The sequence below is a fragment of the Carex rostrata genome, chromosome 18, assembly GCF_964058835.1.
Source record: "Carex rostrata chromosome 18, lpCarRost1.2, whole genome shotgun sequence".
Classification (NCBI taxonomy): Eukaryota; Viridiplantae; Streptophyta; class Magnoliopsida; order Poales; family Cyperaceae; genus Carex; species Carex rostrata.
The window spans coordinates 2,381,141-2,402,453 of record NC_135935.1 but is presented as its reverse complement, the minus strand read 5'-3'; the positions used below and the strand labels follow the sequence as shown (position 1 = coordinate 2,402,453).

The following is a 21,313-nucleotide window of genomic DNA, read 5'->3' as shown; positions in this document are numbered from 1 at the left end:
CGATTCGATATATTTTTGAAGTTGTACTCATCAAACCTTCCTAGTGAGCACATCACAATTTAGTTTTGCTCATAAAAATTTATGATGATATTTTATAAACTTCCGAAATAGTAGTGCTATGCAGTATGCACAACAATGTATTTATTGTACCCAACAAATGGAACCTGTATTGTATCTAACACAGAATTTTGCAAAAAATATTACTATCTGCAGAATTCTAGCAACAAAAGTAGCCATAGACTCATAGTGCCCAATCATATAATTAATTATTAAAAAAAAATAGCAACAATGCGTCAATGCCACGCATTTTAATTAAAAGGAATTATCACTCAACAATTTTTTATTGTGATAATTTTTAAAAATAAAATTTTAGTTCTAAATACAATATTATGGACATAATATATATTATCCAGTATCCACGTATCATATCTAAATAAAAAATAATCTATCATTACATCTGATAATATTACTCATTCAGAGGTACATCTAAAGGGGATTGTGGAGCCGCGGTCACAAGGACATGAATAGAAATATAATAAGAAATATCCAAAATTATAGTAATATCTATTAAATCTAATATATAGAGTACGGCTATCGCGCTTCCTCTAGCATATGGGCCGAAATGCTTCTGGTGAAAAGTTGAAATTTCAAAATCCAAAAAGTCGATCTGAACCGTTCATCTTCTTCTCCATATTAATATCTGCTTGGAGACCAAATTTTACATTTTTCTGAAATTTTTTACTATTTATTAAGCCATTTTGAAAATCGCTGATCCAACGGTAGCTTCTGATTTTTACTGTTTGGTAAGCCACCATTGGATCAGTGATTTTCAAAATGGCTTAATAAATAGTAAAAAATTTCAGAAAAATGTAAAATTTGGTCTCCAAGCAGATATTAATATGGAGAAGAAGATGAACGGTTCAGATCGACTTTTTGGATTTTGAAATTTCAACTTTTCACCAAAAGCATTTCGGCCCATATGCTAGAGGAAGCGCGTTAGCCGTACTCCTAATATATATATATATATATATATATTTTTTTTTTTTTTGAAAGTTAGCAACTTTAATGCCTACTAACAATTTGATTGATAAAAAACGTATTTACAATGAGTCAAGCGACTCTAATTCCTAAATTTATTCCTTTATTCTCACGAAATCTTCTAAATTACTCAAAAACTCTAATTGTCCTTAATTATCCTCTAAATTCTTAAATCTACTTTTAACTAGATCTACTGTTCTAATCTTACATATATACACTCATAATCTCTCTAATACCTTAGTCTTCATCTCGCTCTACGATCAGATCCGCTCTTCCAACCGCCGTCGCACTCCGACAACCGGATCTACTCAGCGGCACACTCCAATCAAGATGAGAACTCTACACTTCAAACTCTGCTGATACCGTGCTCTTGGCTTCGATCAACTCTGCTCGGTTCCCTCCTCTCTCTCTCAATTCTAATATATTATTATAATTAATGGCCTCTCCTAGACCAATTCCGTTACTGTTTCTAACTCATCAAGCACGAATACAAAAGACATGCATCTGCATTACATACGCAACATAATGAATCACCGTAGGGAACCATAATGTGTATTTTTGCAAATATGGGAAAACAGAAAGTATTATTTGCAAAAGACGGAGCGGTAATTTGCAAATTGTACCATTGACGGAAGCTCGAAGAATCTTTTTATTCCTTTTTCACAGAGAAAAGGGATGTTACCGTTGAGGCCTAGAACAAGGACGACACGTGTTTGTGATGTGTCGTTTACTCGTTTGTGCTCACTGCTCCTCATGTATTTATTTTTATTTTTTATATTAGTACTGGCTATTAGTTTGTACTTGTGTTAAAGTTAGACATTAGTTGGAGATTTCGAGGGTTAGTGTCAAGGTCCAAAATATTAATCAATCTAATCATATCTGCAGATATCATTTATTCTACTGTTCATTTTGTTTTTCAATTGCAATTTGCAAGCAACTATTCGATTTTTTATTTTTTATTTTTTTGGTCTTCAAGGATAATGTACAGGTCAGTGAGATTAGAAAATTAGATAGCCTCCTTTTGAATGGGATAAGCGTTGAATTTTCTTTTGTCGTTTTAAGCATGATAATATAATACACTTTTATCCGCCCTCCTCCTTCCACACACACACGCACACACAAAAAAGAGTAAAAATTATGCTTTTTTATTCGGTTGTTGGTCATGTTATGTCATAACATGAGACTAAAGACTAAAATTTATTTCTACATGATTTGATTTGATGTGATTAAAATAGTAAAAGATAGTTACATCACGTGTGATCACATCTTGATCAAACGTGACATAACTGATTAAATTTAATTGTTATTTTCAAGTTTTAAGTTAATTCATAGAAAAATAATAACAAAATATACTAAGAAACGAAACTACTACCAATAAATAATAATTAAGAAATAATATTAAAAAAATTAGTGACATGACATGGTGTGACATGACCAAATCAGATTGCGTGACGTGACCTGACTAATATAATAAAAGACAGTCATGTCAAATGATCGATCCACGTGACATGACGTGGCATGACGTGCCGTGATAAATTTCTTTCTCTAGTTACAAAAGACTAGTTAGTTGACAAAATTGTAGTTAATTATTTTTTGATTAATCATTGAAAATATCAGCCATCCACAGGGGTGGATCGTAAGTTAAGCTGGAGGTGCTAAGCCACCCCAAAATTTTACAATTTGTTTACCAGGTACTAGTAAATTTCACTAACTTTTTTTTTATATATAGATTAGCTCCCCTATAAATAATATAATAAATTTGAAGGGCTTACAAGTAACATTTAGAAATTAGAATAGCTGACGGTTGCTCATTCATTTCTAATTAAGCGCTTTGATTTCCGTATCAAGCACAGTGAACATAGGAAAAATATCCATTCCAAATTCCAACGTTTTCCTTTTCAACTTGGAAAGGGTCAAATACAGTAGAAAATCAAATAAAGAAAGTGTCCAATGAGATGGAAAAAGAACAATCTCTATGACTCTATTCTCTAGTGGATAGGCAGTGAGAAAAAATGTAACACAAAAGAAAGAAAGAATATCTTCACCGTTCATAGCAAATAGGAAAAAAACAAATGTCCAAAGAAAAAAAAAATCTATCTTCAAAATTTCTCTCTCTATTGCAGAAGTGCGAAATTTACGTCTTCACTTTTAAAATCAATTCGCGTTTTAAATTGAGGTTTTGATATCTATCTGCAAATTATAATTAATACTATTCATTATAATTTTTTGATAAAAGTTGATTTCACTTTCATGCCAGATTCAAAAGGGTTAATTTCACTTTCATGCTAAATTGATAATATGTTATTTCTCTTTATTCACGATTAAAATTTTAGTTTAATTTTGATAGACATGTGCGTTATTGGTGTTAGTAATCTATTGTATATTTTTATGAAATTAAAACGTGAAATATCTAATTATTTTGGGTTATATTATATCATATATTTGTTTTTTTTAAATAATTATTTAGCCCTCCTATACTTAAATTCTAGTTCTGCCTCTGACCATCCATCTGCATTGTTATCGAAAATACATTTCTATTTGTTTATAATTATGCTCTGTTTGAACGCCAAATCGAAGTTGGTCAGTTCTTTATTTTATTTTATTTTTTATTAATCTACTGCATGTACAATCTACATACACTTCTCCATCTTTTTTTGTTTTTAATGATGAACTATAAGAGTAGAACTAGGGTGTTCTTAAGCTCACCAAAGTGTTTGGTGAACTTAACTTCAAAATCCATCAAATTGGTTTCAAATGATAAATCCGAACCGTTGGAACCCGCCTACCTTACAAGTGATGCATCTATGTGTAAAAAATTTAAACATTCAAATTAATTTAGTATAAAGTCAATCGGTCAAAATTAGAAGGTTAATAAATTAATTTTAGTGCATTCATTTTTTGAACATTTTTTGACCGCTTGACTCTATACTAAATTAATTCGAATGTTTAAAATTTTCATACGTAGACGCATCACTCATAAGGTAGGCGGATTTCAACGGTTGAGATTTATCATTTGAAACCGATTTAATGAGTTTTGGAGTTAAGCTCATCAAACACTTTGATGAGCTTAAGAACACCCTAGTTCTACTCGAACTATAATGTTTATAGTCACAAACTTTACTGAATCTTTTTTACAAAATATATTTGCTCTAAGGTTAACTTCAAATTTTATTATAATTATCTGTACAGATGTGAACAAGAATATTAAATTATCTTCTAAATTGACGGTAAAATCACTTGTTTGATGGATGGATAAAAAAATAAATCACGTTTTCCACCATTGGTGTATACAGGGATCCTGGATCCCTATATATTATAAAGGAGATCTATCTTATATTATTTTTCAAAGCAAGACTTAGTTGGCATCTCCTCTCCAATTTTCTAAACGATAGAGAAAATGTTAATAATTTTATTTTATTATTTTAATAACTATTTTTTGAGTGGATCAATAAATATTGTTGTCAACGTGAAACATGTATATCTTCCCTTGGAACTTGGAAGAAATATTTGGTATCACGTCGCGTGGAATGGAAGACATCATACCATCTGGTGGAAAAAAAGAAAAAGCTGGTATCACGGTGAGAATACATCCCAGGATTTTGTGAAAAGGTAGCACTTTCTAATTCTATCTGTCGGAACTGGAATTCGTATCCTCTGCATTAACTCAAAAGGGAATCTTTTGAGTTAATGAATCTCAACCGTTCAATCTATTTTAAAATTTGTGCAAATTAGATCTGCACTAATATCAAAATACTCCTATATTATAAGCAAGTATCGGATTAACTCCGTTTAAAATCAGACGGTTGAGATTCTTTAACTCAAAAGATTTCTTTTTGAGTTAATGCAGAGGATACGCATTCTCGGAACTGTCCGGATGAAGATTTTTTTATTCGTAATTTTTTTTATAAAATTAAATATGGAGTACATTGGATTTTTCGATACGTAGGAGATAGGACCTGTAAAATTAGCTCATATCCAAACCTTTTTCTTTTGTCCTTCTCCAGTAAAATTAGTCAAGCCCATGTGTCGGTTGGTTTGGACCCGTGCCAATATTACAGATTCAAAGTTTGAATTGATATCAATTTTACAGGTCCTTACATGTAGGCATGTAGCACTGTAAACGAATCAAACTGAATCGAACTTATTTTAATTTTGAGTTTAAATAAAGATTTAAATCGGACTGCTTTAATTTGTTTCAAAACGAACTAATTTTGAATCGAATTAATTGTGAACTATAAATTTTTCGAATCGAAATCAAATTACTAACTACAAATTTTTTAGCAGCCCTAATTATACCGGTAGTTTATGCATTAGTTTTTTTCTCGCAGAACAAAATTCACACGGTTTCCTTTTACCTTTCACGAATTCACACTAATGAATTATGGATTAGTTCGTTTGATTTGAATAAGATTTGAACGAATTATATCCAGTTTGATTTGAATAAGATCCGAACCAAACTGGTTTGATTTGTTTCAGAATGAACTAATTTCGAATCGAATTAAACTCAAATCAAACTCAAATCGAATCACGAACTATAGATTTTTTTTGTCACTCCTACTTACATGCATCGAAAATCAAACATATTATTATTTTTTCTATATTATATAATATTTTTTATCAATAAATTCTCGCTTGGAAGTGTAAGCAAAAGATGTTGTTTTCGCTTGAATATCAAAAGATAAAATTGTTCGAGTTTGCATAATATTTTATTTATAGAAACTATTTTAAAAAGTTAGAGAATATTAGATTGATTGGACCTATATTTCGATTTCATATAAGGAATCAATTTTTTTTCCTAGTTTCTATCAGAATTTATGAATCGTATAGTAGAAGCATGTTACAGAAAATTCATCTAATATTCTGAAGGAACTGAAATTTTTCTAAGGGAACTAGAAAAAAAGTTCGTCCTTCCATGAAATCAAAATATAAATACAATCAATCGATTCCTATATTCTTTTATATTAATTTTTATTATACAAAAACTCTCCAAGATTTGGTAGCTGCCACCTGCCATTATGGTGGAATTCACATCATCTCCATTACTTCACAACGGAATCTTTTATAATTATTAGATCTGGACTGTTATTTTTAATTTGGCACGACTCTCAAAGTCCAATAATACTGTCCTTTTGCGCTGGTTTGAATTTTAAAGTTATGAGACTTAATCTTAAACCGTAAAGTGAGGCCTATCTACAATATTGGAGAGGAATTGAATCTATTATGATATGCCTACAAGGCTACAACACTTAACTTGCCTAACAATTTTCAGTGCTTTCCTGTAAATGGTGAATCGGAGATCAGATCTTAGGAAAAACAATTTGTTACAGTCCGAAACTTGAAGATAAAGAATCCTGCTACTGTTTTGGTATAATTGGCAGGAGTTTATGTAGCTATTAGTGTTTCTGGTATCAGTTTAGTATTAGAACTTCCTATTGCATATGCTGGAACTATGAGAACTTTTGTAAGGGACTCGATGTTTCTTTAGTGAAACGGGCTAACGCCTTTTTATCAAAAACAAAAAAAAAGAATCCTGCTACTGGCGACTGAAGAGAGAACCTCAAAGAGATCTATTTGGGCCTAAATATCTTCCAGTGTGTTAATTTCTCATAAATAACAGGCCAGATCTGTAAAAGAGACCTGATCCATACAGCTTTGTTCCCAATTCAATCCATCCATTCGTCCCCATTTTCGGATCTGTGTCCTCCCAGGTACCTGACTCAACACAAATTGCAATCGACGGTCCAGATTTAATTTCAGCCGGTGGGTGATCGGTATGACAGTAGGGGGGCACTATCATTTGTGCTTTGAGATTCGTTCCACGTTAAATTCCAATTTCGGACCGTCCGATTCAATTCTACTCAGGCAGGTAACCTGAGGGGATACGAATTCCCCATTTTCACGCAGTCGCTGCTTCTCAGCTTATCACCTCCAATTCTCCATATCCAAAAAAAACAACCAAACTAGAGAAAGAGTGTGTGAGAGAGTGAGAGAGAAAACAAAATGGCGACCATAGCAGCGCTTCAGTTCTCCATGGCGTCTCTTTCCATCGCGCCTTCTTCGTTCCTCGGAGACCTCACATTTCCTTCCGCTCGCTTTCCTTCCTCGGTTCTTACTCTCTCTCTCTCATTTATACTTTTACAAATTTGGCCCCTGTGTTATCTTTTAACTCTTTTTGAAGGGTTTTGTGATTCAATTGTCGCTTAATGTTTACAGTTGGGTTACTTAAGCACTTGGCCTTTTTAACAATGTCTGGGCCTGCCAATAGAAGAGGGATTCATGGATCCTATTTTAAAAAATTTGCCTTTAAGGCACAATAGTGTTTGTATTAAAACTGTTATAAAATAGGAAGATGGAAAACTTTGCCTGAACCCCTTGATATAGATGAAATGATTAGTTTTAAATTGTTTGCCAATTTTTTAACTTGACCATTAGTCTATAAGCAAAAGCAAGGTTCTCTATTGTTTATTTTATATGCGTATTTGTATAATAATGTATCGGCATTGTCTATAATTTTCTTATGCTTCCATTTGTTAAATTTTGATTTCAAGGTTATTTAACTAAATATAAGACCAATTTCTTAATGCAGATCAAAATTACAGAGTATAAGCGATGTACAGTGGTGATGAAGGTAGATTCTTTCCTTTTTTGCCCCTCTATAATTCCTGTTACTTCTCCTTATTTTTATTTTTTTCCAAAATTTCTTTGAGCAGCCTATCAAACATTTTTCATGTAAAGTTCAACTTTCTTTTTTTCTAATTGCAGCTTAGGAGATGGGAGCGCAAGAAATGTAAACCAAACAGTCTTCCAATATTACACAAGATGCATGTGAAGATTGGTGACACAGTGAAAATCATAGCAGGCCGTGAAAAGGGAAAAGTTGGAGAAGTTATTGAGCTTTTTAAGCATAACAGCACTGTACTTGTGAAGGACATGAATTTAAAGACAAAGCATGTCAAACCTGTACGAGAGGGTGAATTGGGTGAAATTCGAAAGGTAATTTCTCAATTTGGTACAATGTATATCACTACAATAACAGCACTGTTCTCTTATTACAAATAAGCTCTGTATTCTTTTTATCAATATCAAACAAGAAAAATCACTTTTAGTCTTAGAATAACAATAACAATCACCTCATTTTTAGTGGTGTCTAATTTTGTTATGGTAATTTGTGCTTCTTTCCTGCTATTTAAACTTATTTTTATTGGTTATGCACAAGATTTCTGGCCTTTGTAGTTACATCAAAAGTTTGAGGGTTTTTATATATGATAGCTGTGAAGTGTGAAGCAAGGTCTCTTTAATAATTAGGTCTAATATACAATCATTAATTATAAAATATGCTTAACATTGTACTTTTTCTAAACAGATTGAAGGGCCAATTCATAGCTCAAATTTGATGCTTTATTCAAATGAGCAAAAGGTTGCAAGCAGAGTTGGTCACAAATTTCTAGAGGATGGTACCAAAGTACGGTACCTCATCAAAACAGGCGAGATAATAGACAGTGTTGATAATTGGAAAAAAGTGATAAAAGAAAGGGAAGATTGAAAGATGGAAGTGTGCTCAAGGTCAATATGGCCTCCACATGGTAAATTGTGAAGCCTGGCAATTTTCTCTGAAGTTGGGAGTAATTTTACTTTTTGTTGTTTTTTCTTACTAGCGAGGAAGTTTTTCTCTCTCTTGTCTAAAACATTTTGTACAATTTTTTATTGATGTAATCTACAAGAGCTTATCATCTTACATAATGTGGCAATGTAATATCTTCTGTCACTGAAAGTTAATTTTATTCTCATTGTTATCTTTCAGGTGCTTGTAGTTGCAGATACACCAGTTAGAAGATAATAATTAATTGAAGCCACCAAATAAATATATGCCGATTCCTGATTTGACAATTACTTGGTCAAACCATGTATGATAGCAGATGTCAATACCATCCAATGAATTACCATTTATTTGATGTAATTCATGTGTTGGGGCAGTAACAAAATTTCAAAGCGAAGTCCACTGAGTGTGATATCTGATTAAAATATTATACTGGTTTTTTCAACGAAGAAATGATCTTTTGCTTGCCTATTTTAGATTATATGTAAGCTTTCAAGACCATTTTACTGTTTATCAGTAGCGTTTGTACTTTAGATCTACTGTCCTTTTACTGTAGATTACGATTTGTTTGGTCCTGGTTTAAAACAATAAATTAAGTTCAGCCTGGATTGAGGGTTTTGATCTTTATGTTGTAGTGAAGTATCGTTGCTGCTGACAATACGCTTAAGATATCATCATATGACTGGTCCAGTACTGATACAGGAGGAGAAAGCTCGTTTGGTCATAAAAAATAGTGCTGCTGACAATACGCTTAAGATATCATCATATGATGTTTGCTGCCATTGTTTGACCCCGATTTATGTATGGGAACATTTTATTAGCATTTAGAGTTTAGCAGGCTTTTGTGCTGTTGACGACGCACCGAGACATGGACACATTGGTGCGGCCCGCTGTAATAAATAGTGATAAATTTGTACCCTAAAATATATTCCGAATCCATATCAAGGAAAATAGATAAATTTCCATGCACATATGTGATTTGTGAAGCATGTGCTGGCCGGGTGACAAGTTGGCAAATCTCTTGAGCCAAATTTCAATTTACTCCAATTAAATTTGCCTCCTTTCAGTCCATATCATAGTAATATAAAAATTATTATTCTTCTTCTTATGATGATAATAATTATTATTATTGTTGTTGCTGCTGCTGTAACTAAAAGAGTACAGAGTGCTGATATAGCAAGTAGATATGATGTATTTTGTTTATTGTTGGACTGTGACTTTGGTATTTTGTTGGGATTTGGGACTCCAAATGTGACGGAATAAACTGACTAAAACTAACAAAGTCGACAAGGAGCAAAGTTATGATTTCGAATAAGGTTTTTTAAATGAAGATAAAATCTAGATTTCTAAATTAAATATCAACAAGAGGTCCATTTGAATTTTGAATATGTGACTTTCCACAATAAAAATATTGGGTTGACTACTAGATCAAGTTTAGTTCTAATTTTGAATAAGGGCCCATTCGGTGAACAACTGTTCACCGTGGGAAAAAAAAAATTTGCTCAAAGCTAAGTTTTTATTCCCACGATGAACAGTAAAATCCAGTTCAAAATTTTTGATTCCCACACTCATTCTTATTCCCTACTGGGCTGCTGAATGGGCCCTAAGTTTTCTACTTTGTTGATAATTTTTTTTTTTTTTTTTGACGAAAGCTAGTTAATGCACTAACTTAACAAGTTTGGTTTGAACAAAATCACATATAAATATATAATACGTAAATAACTCGACCAATAAAAGATAGAAGCCTTGGACTTGGAAAAATTGTGGTCCAATTAAAGATTAATGATTTAGGAATTAGGAGTGCTAACTAGGAAAATAATTGATATTTTACTTATTTCAATTTTGTGATTAAAGAATCGTGATAGTTGTCTTAATTTGATTTCAATAGATTTATTTATGTTAACAAAATCTTGAATATATGACAAGTTCTTTTGAGTGATGAAGAGAAGATTCACAAGTGAAGCATTATAATGCTTACTAGGACTTGAATCCAAGAACTTAAAAATTCAATATGATATCTAAGTACTGGAGCTACTAATTAGGTTCCATGCTCATAAGACTATATGCCGGATGTTATTCTTTCTTGAAGAAATTAATATCACCAAAAAATATTTCAAAATTAAAACTAATCATCTCAAGCATTCTTTCAAGATAAACTTACTCAAGATCAGACAGTCCAATCAACTCATAACATAACCCATTAAAAAGAGGCATACAGTCAAAATGTATCCCTCGCTTATTTTATAACCTCTCTTATTTGAAACAGAGATAAGCACAATAATAGTACGCATAGACAAAGACTCTTACAGCTAGTAATTTTCAAATTCTTGCAATCAACTCAAGGTCTCAAACACAAATTTTCTACTTGAGAATTCCTTTCAATTTGGCATATTCAACTAGGTCGTCATAGATTTCTTCGATATGCTTGTAGTTAAACTCAAACCCTGCCTTCACCAATTTCTCTGACGAAAGGCTCAGTTTCGCCTTCTCAGGAAAATCACCAAAGCTGTAATATTATGTTTGGTCAATGAAAATCATAAAATATAAAGTGTATAATTTAAATAGTTGAAAGGGTTTCTAAACCATCCTGGAGAAGAAGAAGGGTTGTCTCTCCTACGAAATAATAAACAAGGGACAACATTAGAAGTTTAGAACATACTCTGTAGGTACATTATACTGAGGATATCTCTTTGACAGGAATTTTGCAAGCTCAACAAGACTTGTATTGACCGCGCAGCAAATGTACCGGCCTGAAGCTGCTGGATTCTCTGCGACAAAAATCTGTGCCCTGCATATGTCCTCGACATGCACAATTGAGATCGACCCAGAAATCATTTGCATTCCTTTTAACCCATTTATAAGTTCTTCATTGCCTGCATTTTGGTTGATGTTTAATTATAACATAACCATTATTTTGGTTTTCTTGCGAATTGCATGTTTTGTGTTTAATTGGATTGTGCATGGAACTTATATGATCGTCTCAATAACTTATGAGATTTAGCTATGAAGTCTTTAATAAACATTAATTAATTTTTCTTCTTTGTTTTCTTTTACCAGTAAGCAAGGAAAGACTAAGAGCAATGCTTATGTTGAGAGTTGGCATTAGAAAAGGGCCAATGGTGAGAGTTGGAAGCATAGTAACTACGCTCAGATTGTTTTCTTCTCCAAATTTGAATGCTTCCTTCTCTGCTAGAACCTTTGATACACCATATCCCTGCCAATGCAAAAAACTAACTAATAATTTTGGACCAAAACAAAACCGATAATTGGGAAAGGTAACGAATGCATTAATACAAATTACCGCCCTATCAATGTCCTGCGAATAAAATTTATACGGATTGACTAACCCAAGTAGGCGGCTTGGCAGTACGGAGAAACTCTACATCTGACCACGCCTCTTCATCTAAGACATGGCCGTTTCCTTCAAGACTTTTCATTGAGACTGCCGCAGCTGACGAGGTCAAAACCACACGTTTTACCGATTTCGCTTTTGTGCATGATTTTAGAACATTTAGTGTTCCTTGTATTGCCGGCTCAATTAGCTCTTTCTGAGTTATTTTGTTGGGACCAGAATATAAACAGAAAAGTCAATACTTGTGAACCTTTATAATTTTTAACTGGTGAGCAAAAACTTAGGATCTGAATTACTGTTTTCTTCATATGTAATGTAATACTTTATTAAATTAAGAAATATAAGAATGAATATATCACCTCAGGATTTTGAGACATGATGTTAACCGGTGCGGCCACTAGAAAAACAAACTCACAACCGGCAACAGCCTCGTCAAAGCTGCCTTCTTCATCCAAATCTCCTCTTATAATTTTCAGTGGACCAATACTTTGCATCTCCCTTAGATGAGATGTTCTCTCCAAATCATCTGCACCCCAAAAAAATAACCAAATAACTATACAAAAATATGTACATTACACAAACAAAAGTAAGGGAAATTTTGTTCTGTTGAAAACCTGGGTTTCTGACTGTAGTATTAACAACATATCCTTTCTGAAGCAATTGTTTGATCAGCATGGATGCAATGTACCCATTTCCACCAGTGACACACACCAGTTTCTTATCCATCGTCGTTTTAGTCTTTTAGATTATAATTTCGTCAATTCCTGTTCTAACTCACTCTAATTAGTTACAACTCTAATCGTAGAGAAATCTCCGGTGTATATTAGATGGGATACTTATTGGCTGATGATATAGTAGTAATTGTCTGCAGTTGGGTGTTAGCAAGTAAATATGAAAGCAAGTAACGCGGGTAGATTGGTAGGTAAGGATCATACGGTCTCCTGTTAATCTCCTGCATGAACCTTCGTAAAGCCAATTGTATATTAAAATGAGACTGCAGACTGGAGAAATTATTTTTCTGCGGCAATGTAAAAAATAAACATTAGATTGGTAGCTAGAAGAACCTGATTGACTGTTGAGACTGGTTGCTATCACGTGGCCATTAATGAATTTTTTTTTTTTTTTAATCATGGCTCTATTCTACCTTGTCCCCATGACCCCTATCCTCGAGATTCGCTGAACGATAAAAAATGATAAAAGGAAAAATAATTCTGATTTTGGTCATTCAATCGGGCAGACGGGCACCCTATAGTTTGACTTTACTTTAACACAACTCTTATCCTTAGGACTGTTTGGCAACATGAGATTAAGAGTGAATGATTAAAATCTTAAAGAGCATTAAGGAACTGATGTTTAGTTGTCTTAATCTGTAGATGAAAATTTAAAGAAGCTAAAGAAAAGAGTAAAAGTGTCTTAAGATTCAGACAGATGATTAAGATCCGAATAAAATAAGACTAAAAGAGGTGATCATAATTCATGGTAAGAAACTATTGTTTGATAGTATTAAGCGGCTAAGGAAGCTAAAAAAAGCAGATTAAGTCTTAAAAAAGGTTAATTCCTTGTAATGTTAACAAGTCGAGTAAGGGTGTGCTCCAGAGAGAGGGAGAACCCTTTCATTAAAGGGAAGGAAAAATCTGTTAATTGTCGGACTGCCTACGTTGTCCATCTGCTCCAGAAGATGAGAAATTGAGAGGGAAAAGAGAAGTTACTGTTCGGAGGGGAAAAGAGAGGGACTTGGTGTTGATTTTTGGCGATATTTATCACCTCCAATTCGAGATATAAAAAATTACTGTTCAGGGGAGAGAACCCTCATTTCCTTTCCTCCCCGTCCCTTCGGGGCTCTATGGGTGTCGGTTCTAGAGCACAGGCTAATAAGAAGAACAAATGTTAAAAAGTTGAAGCGTTTGGGGACATACTTTTACTCTGATTTCTGAATGTGTTTTAAATTTAATGAATTTTTTATTGTTTTATTCGATACAATAGAGTACTTCAAAACACTTAAAACTCATCACTACTTCAAACACACCCTAAACTTTCAGCATCGATTCTATTGTACCCTTCTGGTTAGCTAGTTTGATTAAGAATTTAAAAGATGCTAGCTTTCTGCAAATAACATGACATTCACAGTCAGTCTCACTGAGTTAATGAGTGATTTTCAGGCTCTCCATTAGCAAAGTTAACCGAATGAAAAAACACAATTCATTGGTGCGTTTGGATGGGTGAAAAATAGTCACTAATTCAAATTAGCACTATTTCGAACTAACTACGTTACTATTATTTTAATGACTGCAAACTTCAACCTGATTGTACGTACCAAACGAAGCCGATGACTTCTCAGAGATCAAACAGAACCAGGGAATACCAAGAAACTCCGTTCTTTTTAAAATATTGAATCAATCACATCCAATCACTGAGAATACACGTGACAAATATTAATGCAGAGAGGATACGAATTCGGTAGACATACTAGTTCTTTTAACCATCCGCGTTCTCCTTTGTCAGGAAACTAGCATGAATCGTAGAGGCATTAACACTGAGATATCTCTGGAGGCAAAAGGCGCCAAGAAAAGCATTTATGCATTTTCTACTGGTCAACAAATGAGAATGCAAACTCTCCGCAAAATACTTCTCTGAAGAAAAAAATTAAGACTACAAAATTTAGACCAAAAAGTTGTATCGGCCAAAATATAAAGAAAAATAAATACAAAATGGGAAAGGAGAAAGGAAGACGACAAAATTTTAGAGGAAGATCCCTGACTCATTTCCAAGCCTTTCTACCAGTGAATTGCTTGCCAGCATGCCTCTGTTTCTTTATTCTTTGTTGTCTCGATTTTGATGCCTTAGCGTTACGTGCAGCTGAAGGCATTACCTTCTTGTGTTCTTTCTGTTTATTACTCAGCCCAGCAACCTGCATGTGCCAATTTGACAAAAGTCAGTTAATATGTAATTCAATCAGGACCATCACAAACAGTGTTATAGATGACACCAAATGACATATAATGACATTGATGCATGTAAGATTAAAATCACTAACAAAAACAAAAGCTGCACACGATTTTAATGGAAAAAATAGGGGCTAAAACCAGTCCGTTGTATTTTCTTGGCCAGCAGCACTGGACAACTATATGCTGTGCGAAAATCATGACAAAAACATATTACCAACAGTTCCTAAAACAAATTATATTAGAATGAAGATTTGCACCTTTTTATGTTTGAGCTTAGTGCGTGCTTGGTATGGTAGTCTCTCCTCCCTCATACTTCTCACATGTTCCAGCCTTTCTTCCTTCGTCAATTTCCTTCTTACGTGTGCCTAAACCAAATTCGAGACAAACAAATACATGTAAATAATTTAAAATAGTATTAATGACTAAGTGCGTGCGAGGTACTTCTGAGTGTTAGTGGATCTAGAGAGAGAGAGAAGGGAGGACCTCAAGTTTAGCCGGATCAAATGGCTTGTCAGAAGTCATACTTCTAATTCCATGTTGCACCATAGCTTCTTTTGCTTGATTCTTAGCCTAATAAAAGTCACCAAAAATACAATTACAAGAGAATTAGTTTCCTTTTTATGTTTCCAAACGACCTCAAAATATTTACAGTTTTACACAATAAATAAACGAGGGCAGATCCATTGACAATGGACTAGTTTAAGTCTTGACAGTTGACAACAATAAAAAATATCTTATATTTTGAAATTTGGCAAGTGAAATGTATCTATACTTTATACCCATCTTATACAAAAAAATTATCAAATTTAATTCAAGTTTCAGGCTTCATCAAATGACATGAAATTTGTAACGGTCCATATGTAATGGCATTTGAAGAAACATCAAATGATATTGAAGTTGCATGAAAATTGATACACAACAGATGTGTAAGCAAAACAACATGTCTATATTTTTTTCTAAATTTTAAAATTCCTTTAACATGATTTGAAATGTGTTGTCAAGATAAATGTTATCAATGAATCCGAACCATAAACAAATACCTTAATTTCCTTGATGCGCTTGAAATCCTCATTAGAGAGGATAGCGTCGGCTTCTTCTAACACTTCTGATTTAGCCATTGCCATTTTTTTCAAGGCTCTTAGACTTGCATCAGCTGCATTTATTTTTCCTATGTATTCATCAAGCTTCCTCTTCTCTCCTCTGCCACTTCCCACATTCTCCTCTGGATCATGACCACCCTCATCATCATCCTCATCATCAAAATCATCATCCGATTGGTCATCATCATCACCCCCACTACTTACAAGATCATCATCGGAAGCATCATGCTCATTTTCTTCGTCTTCCCTTTCTCCTTCTGATGGAGTATTTGCCACATCACCTTCGTCGTGGTCATCAACACTAGACCCATCATCATCATCATCAGAAGCAGAGACATTGGCTTCTAGCAGCAACTCCAGACCAGGTACATCTGAATCAACTGTGACCTCCCCATAGGCTTTTGGTCGGGCATTTGGGTTAGTCGGTCGGCCACGGTCTTTCTTCACCAATAAGGAAGGGCATATCTGTAAAATAAAAGAGGTAACAAAACTTATTTTGCAAGAAAAATTAAATGAATGAATGTAAAGAAGAAGGTAATAAAGACCTCTCGAAATAAAGTGATCAATGAACGAGCAGCAATGGAGACACCCTTGTTGCGTATCTTCTTGTAAAGAACTAGGTCTTGCAACAAATCTTCATTCATCAACTGCAAATAAAGTAACAAGCGAATGATAATTAGTCTACTTAGAGAACCAAACAAAAAGGAATGCTGGTGCCAAATAAAGGACAACAGTAAATCAGAAATTAAAATATGAGGAGAAAACTCACCAGAGGCATCCGCAAACAAATCTCTCTAATAGTGTTCAAGCCCACTGTAATTGCCTAAAATTTAAAATGTTGAAAAAAATTGTTATCCTTGTATTTTTCTATTTGTATTCCTAGAACAATTCAGGACACAGTTTGAAGAAGAGGCCCACCTCAGGGGTAGCACGGTCATTCACAAAGTTATTTACTATCTTTTTGAACAGAGGCTCCACAGCATCTGGCGGTACCTGTACAGACATGTTCAAGTTGCATGAGTTGTTTATACCTTCTCTAACTGCTCGATATTAACTAATAGATCACATCACTCGAGGATAGAAACCTTGGAGCACTGTAGGGTACCAATCACTTAGAATTGCAAATCATCTGTGTAAATATTAAAATTTATAACAATTTTATGGACCACAGCTTATATTTTATATTGAGGGGGGCAGGGGGGATGAGGAAGAAACCATGTCATGACAGGCTTGAACAATAGCAGCGAGCAAAATCGTCACATCCCGCTGATGAGGCTGCAATACAGAAGAAATTAAGAAACATCAGCAGGAATAACAGACAGGAAAGATATATCTTGTCTATGAATACAATTATATATGTAAACTCACTTGAGCATAATTTGCCAAATTATCATACAGCTCTAACAATATAAGACGGTGCAAAGCCACTGTTCGGCAAATAACTCTCAGCCTCATGATTTTCACCTAAAGAAACAATATTATACAAGAGGATAAGATACAGTGCAGACCATAGAAGCTCAGCTAGGCAACAACACAATTTGGTTCAACCACTTTATCATCAAAATCTATGGTTAACATGGAGTTTGAAAAAGATCAAGAACAAGAGATAACCTCAAAGCGCTCAGTATTTTTCTTATCACTTGCATGATGAGACAATAGCTTCTCAGCAAAACCCTTTGAGAAAAGATACCAACCATTAATATACAAATAAAATGATGAAGATGCATTTACTAGATTTCATTGGATCATACAAAACTACGATTCACATCAACATCACCTACCAGTTTCCACTAACAGAAGACGATTCCAAACAAGAAGTTTCATTACAGATGTAATTTTGCACTTAGCTTCTGTTATTCAAAAATGGAATCAACATATAACCAAGGTTTCACAACGGTAAAAAAGGACCAACCTGGGGATCTTTCAGGTATGTTAGCGGAGAATAGTAATTAGACCCAGTATTCTCAGCTATGCGCTGATGCCTTTTCATGCTACGCATAACACGCTTCAATTTTGCTTTCTTCTTTTTCTTACTTGCAGTTGTGCCCTTCTTGTTAGCCTGATACAGAAAGATAAGAGAAATGTCATACAGTCAAAGACCACTTAATAATGTCAAGCTATGCAATTTTGTTAAGACAAATAATGACAAGAAAAAAAAATCTCATAAACCATATAACTTGTAATAGTAGATGAAGAAATTACATTATAGAGGATTCAAGAAATGGAAATGCAAATAGTTTTGTTTCAATACCAACTGGAGAGAGAGAGAGAGAGAGAACCTTGTAAACATCCTCTTTACTGAGAAGAACAACAGGCTTTTCAATTTCTTCATCATCGCTACTAGAGCCATCACTTGTATCTTCCTCTTCGACGTTCTCATATCCAAGAAGAAATGAAAGTGCTGCAACCATTATCCTAATGTACATCCAAAAGATTGTAATTAGAAATGACGCAAGGGGGAGGGAGGATAATTCCCAATTTTACACTGTCCTGACAAACATATCAACAGTATTAGCATTTAGGCTGACATGAGGTCAAATCCCTTGTCTCAGATTTATTCAGATTTTGCTGGCTCAAATCCCAATTTTGTCGGCTTTTTTGGGTGCTATGAATTCATGTTTGGTCAGGTTTTGAAATAACCTCAGTTCTGGTTATGCAGACATCTCGTGAATTGAAATGTTGACTTTTAAACTTAATTTTTGGGTCTTAATGTTTAAATTGCAGCAGGTCTTTGTATATGTTAGCTTCTACCAGCTCTAAATACAGCACAATAACTAAATCATTTATAGCATGAAGAACAAATACCTAGAAGAAGAGTGAAAACACGCATAGCAAATAGCATTGGCAGTTCTCTCATCAAACCAAACCTTGCGCCTGTGCAGCTCACACGCTACTGTAAGGGCCCTTTTTGCCCTTAACTCATCCTCACTCTATATATACAGAAGAAGAAAGAGTTAGAAAAAAAAAAATGAAATAGTAACCATCTGTGTGTGGTCAAGATGATTGTTCTTGTTACAATTACTACAAAGAGACTTTAGTCTTCTAATGCCAGACAATACTATAGATAACAACATGAATTGCTATATAAGGTGTGGTTTTTTCTACTTTTTCGCATTTATGCATCATTTGGAGCTGGAATTGTGGCCAGTATAGGCTACTTCTAACTAAATCAGTGTGACTATTGAGCCTTTTTCCACTTTTGGCAAGTGAGAGCAGAATTGGTAATGTCCTTCATCTCTTACAAGACAGTCATGTAACAATCAGTCACCATCAGCCATGCCTCTGTAATGACTAATGAGAACATGCAAGGTTCTGAATTCCAAGAAGACAAGCATAATTATCCTTCAAACAAAAGAAGAATTCAAAAATGAGTTCAAACCTGTAGCATTGGGAAGAGAATGTTTTGTAACTTGCGATTTTGGGTTACATTCTTGTGGTTTTTGTTCATACGCCTGATGCTGTGTACAATATGCGAAAACATCAATTTTCTCAAAGAGCGGTCGCCGATGAGTTGAAGATTCATAAAGAGCTCCAAGGTTTCTTCCAATCCAACAGCCTGTGAGAGTAAAATGACAGTGCAGTTAAAAGGAACAAATCAGAAAATCTAAATCTGTGGCAATTCAAAAATCGTCCACAGACATGACTCCTAGCCCCACAATTATATATATATATATATATTTGAAACAGAAATGAAAAAATGAAAAAACAGATCAATCCACCCAGAAATTTGTAAGCCAGTGCATCTATTATCATTAATTGTTAATTTGTTATATGAATTATACATACTATCACACAATTTCACGCTAAAATAGATAAAATTACAAAACGAAAAGAATCAGCTTCAATTAATAGATAGACCTTAGCTTATTCCTGAATATCACTCCAGTCCTTCCCTCTAAATTTATAGCTATTTCTACTGACTTAAATTACAGTTGTAAACAGCTGCCCCAAGTAGCACTTGGAATATAAAGAGAAAAATAGAAAATTCTTACCTTTCGATTTACCAGTAAAATCAGCGCTTGGACCAGATTCAACCTCAACGAACTGGGCAAATCTCTTCCATCAGATCCCAACAGACCGGCAATTTGTCCAGGTAATTCCCCAAGTTTGCCAGGATAGAACGGCATGAGATGAGCTAACACCATCGCCAAATCCCCCAAATTCTTCGCAACCACTGGGTCAGAAGAGGGATTAAGCGCAGATTGGTGGCGAAATAGATCGAGGGAGGACTCGAAGTGGCGCAAGAGAAGTTGTAATTCGGGCTCGTAGAGTGATGGATCCGCCTTCATCTTCGATTGCAGCAAGGGGAGGTTTAACCGGCCTGCGCTGAGTCCGGCGGCGGAGACGGACTCCGGAGATAGAAACGACGCCGAGGAAACCGGCGGCGGCGCCATGTCAGCGATGCAAAGATAGAGAATAGGAAATGAGCCGAGCGGGGAGGCCGTGAGGTTTAGGCTTTAGGGTTTGTGGAGGCTTTTCATTCAGAATCATGTTGACATGATACGTAGTAAATCAAATCTGATGTGAAATATTACTAAAATAATAAAATATACTTAGTATCAAAGTAAAATTTAATTAAATTTGAAATTCAAATGGTTAAGCTAAACTGTTTAATATAATCTATATATTGAATCTAATTATGTACTTGTGATAGTTGAAAGAAAATAATAATATTTTCTCTAACAACTTTGGGGACTCAAATATACATTTCTTCTTGAATAATTCTCAGATCCTATATTTGTAAAATTCTTCTATTCTACAAAATTCTAGTTAGATATGAATTTCTTATTTAAACAAATATATAAATTTATTGTAATTGAAGAATCATGTAATTAACGAGTTTGATAGACAATCTGTAGATATTTGGATTATATTATACTTAATATTTACAAGCTTAATCCACATATGCGGACTGAATGTTAAACTATATTGATAGGTGGCTTAACTTTTTACATTTCAGGTTGATCAAAAGATCGATTTGTGTCATCTTAGTCCAGCTCAATTAAATCACGTTTCGTGATTTAAGTGAGGTCTAAACTCCTTGTTTAATAGAATTTTGCACCTCAATCAAAACTCTTTATTTCATGATTTAGACCTCAATCAAAAATACCATCAGGTTTAATAGGATTTTGCACCTTGTTAATTATTAGACCGCTTTTATGAAAAATCCTCGCAGAATTGTATTGTATCGCAAAGGATGTAATCTTAATATTAGCATAATAACTTTTTATTTTAACACAACAATTTCAAATTTTAAATTTTATAGTTGATTTTGCCATTC

The 21,313-nt window shown here is 34.0% G+C and overlaps 3 protein-coding genes across 3 annotated transcripts; 1 reads left to right on the top strand and 2 right to left on the bottom strand.

Annotated features, from left to right (window-relative positions):
• The first annotated feature begins 6,682 nt into the window (after positions 1-6,682).
• RPL24 (Translation protein SH3-like family protein) lies at positions 6,683-8,825 on the top strand. Its single transcript, XM_078319724.1, has 5 exons — positions 6,683-6,734; positions 6,943-7,143; positions 7,625-7,666; positions 7,801-8,031; positions 8,402-8,825. The coding sequence occupies exons 2-5, from the start codon at positions 7,039-7,041 to the stop codon at positions 8,579-8,581; spliced, it is 558 nt and encodes a 185-aa protein (XP_078175850.1). The 5' UTR covers positions 6,683-6,734; positions 6,943-7,038; the 3' UTR covers positions 8,582-8,825.
• A 1,905-nt stretch (positions 8,826-10,730) lies between these two features.
• BAN (NAD(P)-binding Rossmann-fold superfamily protein) lies at positions 10,731-12,870 on the bottom strand. The gene is made up of 6 exons (XM_078319722.1): positions 12,602-12,870; positions 12,347-12,513; positions 11,983-12,183; positions 11,690-11,849; positions 11,295-11,508; positions 10,731-11,141 (listed from the first exon to the last, which is right to left on the bottom strand). The coding sequence occupies exons 1-6, from the start codon at positions 12,711-12,713 to the stop codon at positions 10,997-10,999; spliced, it is 999 nt and encodes a 332-aa protein (XP_078175848.1). The 5' UTR covers positions 12,714-12,870; the 3' UTR covers positions 10,731-10,996.
• A 1,734-nt stretch (positions 12,871-14,604) lies between these two features.
• LOC144569392 (ARM repeat superfamily protein) lies at positions 14,605-20,516 on the bottom strand. The gene is made up of 15 exons (XM_078319721.1): positions 20,025-20,516; positions 19,412-19,588; positions 18,838-18,962; positions 18,312-18,447; positions 17,945-18,091; positions 17,644-17,706; positions 17,401-17,496; positions 17,248-17,307; positions 16,951-17,025; positions 16,802-16,855; positions 16,578-16,679; positions 15,973-16,497; positions 15,416-15,502; positions 15,190-15,297; positions 14,605-14,895 (listed from the first exon to the last, which is right to left on the bottom strand). The coding sequence occupies exons 1-15, from the start codon at positions 20,424-20,426 to the stop codon at positions 14,746-14,748; spliced, it is 2,307 nt and encodes a 768-aa protein (XP_078175847.1). The 5' UTR covers positions 20,427-20,516; the 3' UTR covers positions 14,605-14,745.
• Positions 20,517-21,313: the final 797 nt, after the last annotated feature.

Excerpts from the sequence above, each read along its gene's own strand:
- BAN (XM_078319722.1), bottom strand. The coding sequence starts at position 12,713 with ATGGATAAGAAACTGGTGTGTGTCACTGGTGGAAATGGGTACATTGCA. Across the intron at positions 12,514-12,601 it reads TACTACAGTCAGAAACCCAG|ATGATTTGGAGAGAACATCT; the intron begins GTTTTCAACAGA and ends TTTGGGGTGCAG. Across the intron at positions 11,142-11,294 it reads CAGTATAATGTACCTACAGA|CTTTGGTGATTTTCCTGAGA; the intron begins GTATGTTCTAAA and ends ATAATATTACAG.
- RPL24 (XM_078319724.1), top strand. The coding sequence starts at position 7,039 with ATGGCGACCATAGCAGCGCTTCAGTTCTCCATGGCGTCTCTTTCCATC. Across the intron at positions 7,144-7,624 it reads CCGCTCGCTTTCCTTCCTCG|ATCAAAATTACAGAGTATAA; the intron begins GTTCTTACTCTC and ends TTCTTAATGCAG. Across the intron at positions 7,667-7,800 it reads GATGTACAGTGGTGATGAAG|CTTAGGAGATGGGAGCGCAA; the intron begins GTAGATTCTTTC and ends TTCTAATTGCAG.
- LOC144569392 (XM_078319721.1), bottom strand. The coding sequence starts at position 20,426 with ATGGCGCCGCCGCCGGTTTCCTCGGCGTCGTTTCTATCTCCGGAGTCC. Across the intron at positions 17,707-17,944 it reads CATACCTGAAAGATCCCCAG|GGTTTTGCTGAGAAGCTATT; the intron begins GTTGGTCCTTTT and ends CTTTTCTCAAAG. Across the intron at positions 14,896-15,189 it reads CTAAGCTCAAACATAAAAAG|GTTGCTGGGCTGAGTAATAA; the intron begins GTGCAAATCTTC and ends TGGCACATGCAG.